The following is a 10341-nucleotide window of genomic DNA, read 5'->3' on the forward strand; positions in this document are numbered from 1 at the left end:
AATGCGCCAGATGAGCGGTGCGCACAGGTGGCATTCACGCTGCGGGAGGGCCCAGGAAACGTTGGTGGTCCATTCAATGGAATTTTGGACGGTGTCCGTAGAGATAAAGTTTCGTATATCTGATTGCGTAAGTCTTCTAGCTTCGGTGGTACGGAGGGTAGGCGATTTTAACGGTGGATGATTGACGAGACTGAGCTGGAATTTCCACAATTTCCATATTCTCCTTAAAATTAAAAGTTATTTATTCCAGAGTTGATGCTTCTCTTCATCTAAATTTAGTAATTTACACACGTGTTCCACACCCTAAAAATCTTATTTCGTACTTCTCATTCCTGTCTTCCATATACAACTTCTTTATATATTCTTCCCGTCTCTTTTTCACTCAATGAAACTTAGACAAAAATCATCCTGTCCCAAACTTCTTTCTAGGTAGACAAATTCAAAAAACTAATGCCAATGTATATTATGAAATGACATGATAATGTTATATTTATTTCACATTATTATATTTTATTTGTATAATATTTGACAAACAAATAAAACATTCCGATTATGTTTGTTTCTGAAAAAATATTAAGGGAAAATTCGTGTATTTCTTTTGAAATTTACGAAAATAAATAAAATATAATTAAAATTTAATAAAAAAATTAATTTATTACTTATATATATAGATAAATTCTTTTCACTAGACAAATAAGCTATAAATTAAGTAATATTTGATATGCTAGATTCATTAATAATTCTATTAATTTTAAAAAATAACTTAAAATTCAAATAGTAATCTAATTACTACAAAAATTGGTTTAAAATAATTATATTATTTCTCTTCTACATAGATACACATTTTTTTGATTTTAGTTACTAGATAAATAAACTTCAAATTAAATAAGACTAAATGTGTTACATTTATTAATCAATTTAATATTTTTATAAATTTTCTCATTAGCAAAATAAACTTTAAATTAAGCAAAAATTTATATTAAATTGATTAATGAATTTAATTATTTTTAAAAATAATTTAGTACTGAAACAATAAATCTGATCCTACAAAAAAAAAATCAAAACTAATATATGAGTAATGACTTCACTGTTTCTCTTATTTATTTTTTTTCAATTTTATTAGAAATCAAATTAAATTAAATGAGACATAATTAATAATTTCAATTCTTTATGAATCTTTTAATACTTAAGAATAATTGGAATTCAAAACACTAATGCAATTAATTGCATATTAAATTAAAGCATTTTTAAATTTTGTATCCATAATTGGGTAATAAATGTGTACATGTAATGGAAAATTTGGCTCATTTATATATTAAAAATAAAAAAAAAAGTATTTGTTGTTCATTTTAAATAAAATTACTAAGATATTATTCCATATTTTCCTAACTTGTAATAAAATAGTATATTTTTTATTAAAAAATATAAATTTATTTTTAATTTATTTATAATTATAAAACTTTTTCATTTTTAATAAATTTTGAATTAAATTTAATTAATATTATATTAATTAAATTTACAATGATAGTTCAAAATCAAGATTAAAAAAATTATTTTTAAAAACAATTTATGCAAACAATTTTTTTTCAAAAAAAAAAACTATTTCTAGAAACAACTAGACAAACACTCTTATTTTTATAAAATACTAAAAATAAAAAATAAAAATTGTACTTCAACTTAAAATAATTTTTATGTCAATAGAATTTTTTTTTTTCATATCTAAATTGATTTCATCTTCTTCCAATATCTAATTTAAAAGAAATATTTTTTTAAAACAATAATAATAACATCTAAGAACCAACAAATTATATCCTTAATTAAATGAAATACCCATTGTACCCTTTAATTTTTTGACAAAAATCATTAAATATATTTAAAATATATCTAATATTTAGATTGAATACGCAGATACGGAAAAAATAAATAAATCAAATACCAAATTGGATGGCTGGAATGGATTGTTTTGTAAATGAAAAAAGGGTAACATGGGAAAGCGACAGCCGACGCCCCCATTTGGGACCAAATGAGCCACCGACTAGGGGAGGAAACAAGACCATTCACAATGGTTACCAAGGAACCACCTCCTTCTGGGTTGTAACTCATTTGCTTGTATCTTTTCCACCCTTTTTTTAGTGCCTTGGTGAATTGGATAGAAGTAGAAAGAGCACGGCTACTTCCTTTTCTAAAGAGACTTTATGCATCATCTCCGTTTGAAAAAGTTGGACATCACTTTTTAAATTTTTAATTACCATCACATGAAATGTTTGTGGAAGATATTTGTTACTTCCTAAAAGCATTTTTCCCTTGACTTTTAAAAATGGAGATTTCTTATTTTCACAACCAAATTAAAGTAAAATTCATTAATAGAAATAATTAAAATAATTATATAATATCTCACCTTGGTTATGAAAAAGGGTTTTTAACGTTATATATGTATTAAGTTGCTTTTAATTATGTAAACGTGTTTTAAAGTTGTTAGGATAATATGAGAGGATTTGTAAAAGAAGTTTATGATACTATGCAGATAGTGAACTTCTCTTAAACTATATAAATAGTTTTTAAACCAGGATAGACTTTTAAGTCCAAAATTGATAATATGTACATTTGAGGAAATAGGTTCTTTCAAATAAACTTTCATTATATTTATAATAAAAATATTTGTACATAGGAGAAAGTAAAAAATGTATATATATATATATATATATATATATAGAGTGAATTATGTGATAAAAAGGTTTAACTCATCCCACTTAACTCAAATTGTTGCTAAGATCCTAACCATGCTTCTAATATATATCTTAAGCTAAAATTTAGGTTTAAGAGGTGAAAATGATGCAAGTTACAAGAACCTCTTTTATCCATGATAGTGAAGGAGCTTAATATGCATACAAGGAGCTTTAATAGCTTTCAAGCATGATGAGAGCTACAACAAATGAAAATGGAGCAATGCATAGCATGAGAGATGAAAAATGAATATCATGGAGAGATATGTAGAGCAAGTAAAAACGAGGAAGAAGATTGGATGCCATAGCTCAAAGTTCAATATGGGAATTAACATGATTTTTTACGTACTTCCCAAGGTTAATTTTGAGCAAATTATATATCATTTCAAAGATCGAGAAGTTAGAAAGAGTCAAACGTTTTAAACAATATGCAAATCGAAGTTGAAATGAAGAAATTATGGTCATTTGAAGACAACTTGGTAGAATTAAAAAGCCATTTTTGAATTTGAAATGGTGATTTTAAAATTTTAACTTATGATTTCAAATCCATCTCGAAATTACCATAATTTCAAGATCACCCACTATCACTTTGAGTTTTTACTTTCATCACCTCGAGAATTATGTCTTAAGCACTCCATTAGCCCTAAGAGGGCCCCACATTACTAGAAATCAAGATTTCAATATTCTTTTGTTATTTTTAGGTAATTATTTAGGAAATAAGTGGCCAATAAGAACATGTTACATGCTAGTTTTTTTATATTTCCTATAAAAACTCCAATTTTAGGTTTCAAGTAAAGAATTAATCAAAGATTTTTTTTCTTTAGGAGTCAGAGAAAGAAGAAAGACATCAAAGGTTTTCCTTGGTTTGTTTTCTTTCTCATTTACATTATTGAATAAAGCATTGTTTTTAATTTCATTAAAATCAAGAATGGTTCTTTCTTATTCCTTTATGGTTTGTATATGTAAAAACACAACCATAAGAGGCCAAAAAGCCATCTTGGGGTGGGAAACATAAAAACCTAAGATTGGATCCAAAAAGAAACAATGGGTGAGATTGAACTAATAATGGAATGAATGAAAGGTTAAGGCATTAATATTGAAATCAAAATGCCCTCTAAAGTACTTAATTTGACTTAGAAGATGGTATAATTGCATATTCCTTGATATTAGGGATTCTTGGTAATTTTTTATTTGAAGTTATCATAGGTCTTGTCATTATTACCTGCCACAAGGCAAATCTACATAGAGTGATAAAAACCCAAAAATCTTATATTTAAACTTAGATTTCACATCCATTCATCTATTAGGTAATTCAAAATGGAATAATATAATAAAAGTTAGGATACATATCAACTCTATGATATGGAACTCAAATTGATCTTATTAAACCATCCATTCTTAATATCATAAGATTAATTAAAATATAAACTCTTGTTTTGCCTAAAGGTTTATACCCAAAGTTGAATTGTGGAACACCCCAATCTTGATTAATTGAATTAAAAATCAATAATTTCTTTGTAATTTAATTAGATTTATTTTAGTAAACTAAAATTCCATTGAATCAACTTCATACATTTTAATTTAGAGAATTAGGAAGAAAACAATTTTTTTTTTTTTACCTAGTTTTGACAACCTTTATAGGTCAATCCTAGATAAGGATACTTGAAGTACTACAATAGTAGTAGTAATTCTATATTTGATTTTTGTTTTAATTTCTAATTTTATTTATTTATTTATTTGCTAGAGTTACTATGTAATTTAGGATTTGTAATTAGGACAATAGAGATTATTGATCAAGTGGCTAGCAAATGTTATAGTTATTTTTAAAAGAGAGGGGAGGGAATCGAGGAAGGGGGGGGGTTAGATAATGGGTTTGTATAAATTTCATTAACCTTAATGAAGCTTGTCCCAAAGGTAGCTTTACACTCTCTTAGATAGATCAATAGTGGACATTGTTGGCAGATCAGAGGGTTGACCACATTCATTAACTCCCCTTGTGTTCGCTATGGGCGCTTGGGTGAATGCATTATAAGGTTAGGGTACGGGTTCGAACCCCAAGGGTGTCGCTGGGGGGGGGGGGGGGGGGGATTATTGGCAGATATCGAAGGATTGGCTGCATCCATCAACTCCCTTTGTATGCGTCGTGGGCGCTTGGGCGAATGCACTATAAAGTTAGGGTATGCGCCTTTCCTACAAGCAATTGCTTTTAATACAATTAGAATCAATGCATCCCCTATGGGAAAAAAAAAGGTTAAATACACTTTACCTCTTCTACCTTTTATGTCTTCTACACTTTACCTCTTCATATTCAAAATCCAATACTTCATAAAAAGTAATTAAAAACTTGATTGAAGCTTCGAGTATAAGTGGAACTCTCACTCAATTAGGAATTTGAGGAGAGTGGATGTAGGTAAGGAAGTGTCGAACCACTATAAATTTATGTTTGTTTTCTACATCCTTATCTCTTTATATTTGTGTTTCTCGTGCTTAATTTTATTGTGTTTAAAAAGAATTTTTTTTTAACTCCAATTCACCCCCACCCCCTCCCTCTTGGGTGTTTTTATCTATTTAGATTAGCCTTCTATTTTCTCATGTATAAATAAAATAAAATAAAATAAGATTTTTTTTTTCATAGTGCTACAAAATAAAAATAAAAAATGATTTTTGAAAAAAAAAATACTTATCATACTTACTTCAAGAATAACTTATTTTGTAAAAATGATTTATTTTTTTTTTAGTATTTCTCAAATGTACTCTAAATCATTAATTACAAGTAGTTATTCAATCACTATTATCAAGCGAGAGTTTCTATACTCTTAGAAATAATAAAGTCTTGGAAATTAAAAATATAATATACTATTTTTTTAAGCAATTCAAATAGACATTGTTTAAAATAATACACTATAAACTTTGTTAAATATTGGAAGGCTTATATCATAAAAAAATTAAAATTAAATGAAATTACTCAATCTCGATTTATTATCATATAAATATATGCTCGAATAAAAAAATTTGTTAGGAAAGTCGTAATAAAAAAAAATTGAGATGAGAAAAGAAGAGTATTTTAGAAATTTTAAAATTTTGTTTTGTTTTTTTTTTTTAAAAAAAATCCCGAATCCCCTTAAATTTTAAAATTAAAATAATTTCATAAAATAATTTAAATTTATTTGACTTCCCAAATTTAAGTTCTAAATGAATATTAGAACTTCCTTCGAATACAATAAAACAATTAGAATAACAAAGAAAAAAATATTAATAAAAAAAAAACAATATATAGTTACAAAATCAACTTAGCAAAACATTGTTTCAACAAAGCCATCTCAGCTCAATCGATAGAGATGTGGTCGTGGTTCGAATCCCACAGACGGTGCCGCCCTTATTCTTTTTTTATATGCCTTATTAAAATAAACATATAAAAGGCTATAAAATAATCAAGTGATAACCCATGGAGTAATAAAATAATCAAAAGATGATCATAGATGCTTATAAATAGTCAAAGAAAATATATATAAATAGTCTCACGTATTTCTTTTGACTTGATAGAGTACATATAAATATACAAAATTTTAAAAGTATAAAATAATTATTTACTCTTTATCAATTTTTAATTTCTTATAACTTTTCCCATGATGAAAATTTTCAAATATTCAATTTTATTATTCATTTTCTTAATATTTAAAAATAGAAAGACATAAATTTTCATGAAAATATATCAACTCTTTGCATTACATGATGTTTACAAAGTCATTAAATTAACTTACAAAAATGCTTTTCTACCTTTTTTCATAAATAAAAAAAATTAAATTAAATTAAAGGAATAACCAATTGAAAATGATGAAATCATCCCGCTTTGAAAAATTAACCCTTCATATTTTTTCAACTTAAAAAATACTCATTTTGAATAAAAATGCTCTGTTTTTTTTTACAAAATAATTATTTCTTTTAAAATACCGATATAAATAATAAAAATGTTGAAGGGTATTTATGTCAAAAATGGATTATTCTTCGAGTTTAGAAATAGGAAAAATTAGTTTTATTGAAAGGTTAGTTTTAAAATGGCCAATCCTAAATTAAATATCATGAGATTTATGCATGTACCTTCATATGTGTTAGGATGACTTCAGCTTTTACACCTTGTGGTCACCTAAGCATTTTTCTTCCATGCTTATGGAGGTATTTTTTTATTTAAAAAAATTTAAATTAACTAAAGTTTGTGAGTTTAATTTTTCAACTTTGTTGATAGAGACTAGAAAGGTTAAATTATTAAAACATGAAAATGACACCATTTTAAACCATTTTTTCTATCTTCTTCAAACTCTTATTTCCCAATCATTTTCACTTTCGTCTCAAGCCTTAGTAGGGAAACACAAATCTTCTTTAGAAGAAAAAAAAAATCACATTTTCCAAAAATTGGGTGAAGACTATAATCCTTAAACTAGAGAAGGAAATGAAAATATCAAAATAAAATTTATTCATTCATTCCTAAAGTTGGAATATGAATTAAGAAGATAAAATTTAAGATTTTGTTTGAGTTTTTTTAAAGTAATTATTGAATGCTCGAACACAAGCATGAAAGAGTAATACTAATGTTTTATTAATTTTTTATTAAATTCTTATACGAAATTATCAATGTTAACACTCGAATACGAGCATACATGGAGAGAAAATATTAATATTTTATTAACGTTTTATTAAAAATTTTATATGACTGTAGACCCTTAAGACGGTGGAAGGTTTTTTGGTTTTTATTTTTTATTTTTTTATTATTATTTTATTCTTCTGACCACCCCGAGAATTAAGCTGCATGGGGCGGCCAGATGGGACAGGGGATGAGAGATGATTTTTTGGGGGGGTTTTTTTTGGGAAAAAGAGATCTTTCAGCTTGGAAAGGCGTTGCAGAGAGGGGGGATCGCGGGAGAAGAAGAGTGAAGTTCGGAGAAGAAAAGAAGCGCCTCTAGGTATGGTTTTTTTTTATGTTTTATATTTTTTATCTACTCATTACCCTGTTCTTTGTTCATCCTTTGCCGCTTCTGGATAGATTTTTATTGGTTTTTGAGCATGAATGATAGACGATTGCATATATATTTTCGTTGGTTTCTCGGGTTGTCATGGGTCGGTCAACGTTGCCACTTCTCCCTTATTTTATTTTATTTTTATTTTTTTCCTCTCTCTATGTCCCTCTGTTTTCGTTTCCGTTCACTGCTTCCAAAAACACTCGCACCAGAACACGAAGCGAAGGGCGCCGAGAGGCAAACTTTTCGGTGTAGCCGCCGGGCTATTCGGAAACGAGGAGATCCACTATAGAGGCGTGCGCAAGAGGCCGTTTGGCAGGTTTGCCGCCAAGATCCAGGACCCACGGAAGAAAACTCGGGTCTGGTTCAACACTTTCGACTCCGTGGAGGATGCATCTCAAGGCCAAGACTAATTTTCCGTCGACATATCCGACGTTTCCGTTAACCATGCCGCTTCAGCAATCGAGTCAATATCATATTCAAAATGAGAATCACAATCACCAGCATCAGCCTTAGAAGCCAACCACGAGCAGTAGCAGCACCATGGAGTCTTCTAGTTGAGAGGCGTCGTCTCCGGGTGTAATCGTCGGTCTTTCGGCCCCAGATCTCAATCTGCCTCACCCCGTCGCCGCCAACCAATTTGATTTTTCTGCAGCTCATTACCCCGTTGTCGGTGTCCTTCCTATTGCGCTGCCACTGTTCTTCTCCAAGCCATTTTCCGTCCAAAGAAGCCCAAATACCCACTGCCATATGTCTGACTTTTAAAATATATAATAATAATAATAATAATAATAATAAAATGAAATAAATGAATAGAATACAATAAAATAAAACGAGATAAACATCATTTTCGAAACAATCTTCTAAAGTTTAATTTTAAAATTAGTTTGCATAATTCTAATTTTTGAAATTCTATTTTTCCGTAGCTCCAATTCATTTATTTATCTTTATCTTTATTAAAAAAAAAAATTCAATTCTCATGATAATTCTCTAAAGTTTTAATTTTGAATTTAATTATCCGGGATTCAAATTCTTAAAACTAATTTTTCAAAAATTCCACAATTCCAAACTTAATTCTTTTAAAATATCACCTTCAAATAAGTTTTCAAAACTCCAATTCCCTTCAAATCCAATTTTCAGAAATTTGATTCCCAAACAATTCTTTAAAATTCCATTTTTTTAAATTTAATTTTCAAGTTTCCTTTTTTAAATAATTCTTCAAAATTCCAAATTTTAAAAATTTAATTTCAATTTTCGAAATTCCAATTTTTACATCAAGTTATTCATTATCCTTTTATTCATTTATTTATTTGTTTATTTTGAAATTCAATCTTTAAACAACTCTTCAAAATTCCTCTTTCTAAATTTAATCCCAATTTCAGAAATTCTAATTTTCCCATTAATTTATTTAATCATTAGTATTTTATTTATTTATTCAAAACTTCATTTTAAATCAATTCTTAAAAATCTCTGATTTCCGAATTAAATTCCTAATCCCGAAAATTTTTGTATTCATATTAATTTATTTAATCATTAGTATTTTATTTATTTATTTATTTATTTTTAAAAACTCCATTTTAATCAATTCTTTAAAACTTCTGATTTGCAAATTAAATTCCTAATCCCGAAAATTCTCATATTCCCATTAATTTATTTATTTTGAAACTCCATTTTAAATCAATTCTTTAAAACCTTTTATTTCCGAATTAAATTCCTAATCCCAAAAATTTCCATATTCACATTAATTTATTTAATCATTAATATTTTATTTATTTATTTTAAAACTCTATTTTAAATCAATTCTTTAAAACTTCCGATTTCCGAATTAAGTCCCGAAAATTCCCATATTCACATTAATTTATTCAATTATTATTATTTTATTTATTTATTCTAAAATTCCATTTTAAACAATTTATTAAAATTTCCACTTTCGATTTAATTTCTAATTCCAAAAATTCCAATATTCACATTATCCATTTAATTATTTTATTTCATTTATTTATTCTAAAATTCCATTTTAAACAGTTCATTTAAAACTTTCGATTTCCGAATTAAATTTCTATTTCTGAAAATTCCAATATTCACATTAATCTATTTAATTATTATTATTTTAGTTATTTATTTTGAAATTCCATTTTAAACAATTCTTCAAAATTCCAATTTTTGAACTTAATTTTCGATTTCCAAAATTCTAATTTCTTTCAAATTTAATATCCGAAATTCCAATTCTTAAATTTAATTTTCAAGACTTCAATCTTCAAATAATTTTCGAGACTCTAATTTTCAAATAAATCTCAAAAATTTAGTTTTCTCTCGAATAGCTTTAATTCCACTTCAATTTTTTTAAATAATGTTCTATCTCTTTTGTTTTTTTACACAAGTAAGAATGATGAATCGGGCTTTGGTGGGGGCCCCGCATATGTGATTTTATGATTGATTGATTTACCATGCTTGTTTGATTTATTATGTTCCTTGACATGCGCATAATTTTATCTATTCGTGATTCACTAATCCTGTTCCATGATAGCGCATTCGCGACTGGAGGACCAGGTACGTATCCACTCATATTTTGTTCATTCTTTATACATGTTTTGATTCCCATATGT

At 27.2% G+C, this 10341-nt stretch overlaps 1 protein-coding gene across 1 annotated transcript; it reads left to right on the forward strand.

Annotated features, from left to right (window-relative positions):
• Position 1: 1 nt before the first annotated feature.
• LOC117915178 (ethylene-responsive transcription factor 4-like) lies at positions 2-8148 on the forward strand. The gene is made up of 2 exons (XM_034830746.1): positions 2-127; positions 7948-8148. Exons 1-2 carry the CDS (start codon positions 2-4, stop codon positions 8146-8148), a joined length of 327 nt encoding a protein of 108 aa, XP_034686637.1.
• Positions 8149-10341: the final 2193 nt, after the last annotated feature.

This window comes from Vitis riparia, chromosome 5 (genome assembly GCF_004353265.1).
Source record: "Vitis riparia cultivar Riparia Gloire de Montpellier isolate 1030 chromosome 5, EGFV_Vit.rip_1.0, whole genome shotgun sequence".
In the NCBI taxonomy this organism is placed as follows: Eukaryota; Viridiplantae; Streptophyta; class Magnoliopsida; order Vitales; family Vitaceae; genus Vitis; species Vitis riparia.

Excerpts from the sequence above, each read along its gene's own strand:
- LOC117915178 (XM_034830746.1), top strand. The coding sequence starts at position 2 with ATGCGCCAGATGAGCGGTGCGCACAGGTGGCATTCACGCTGCGGGAGG. Across the intron at positions 128-7,947 it reads AGTTTCGTATATCTGATTGC|AACACGAAGCGAAGGGCGCC; the intron begins GTAAGTCTTCTA and ends CACTCGCACCAG.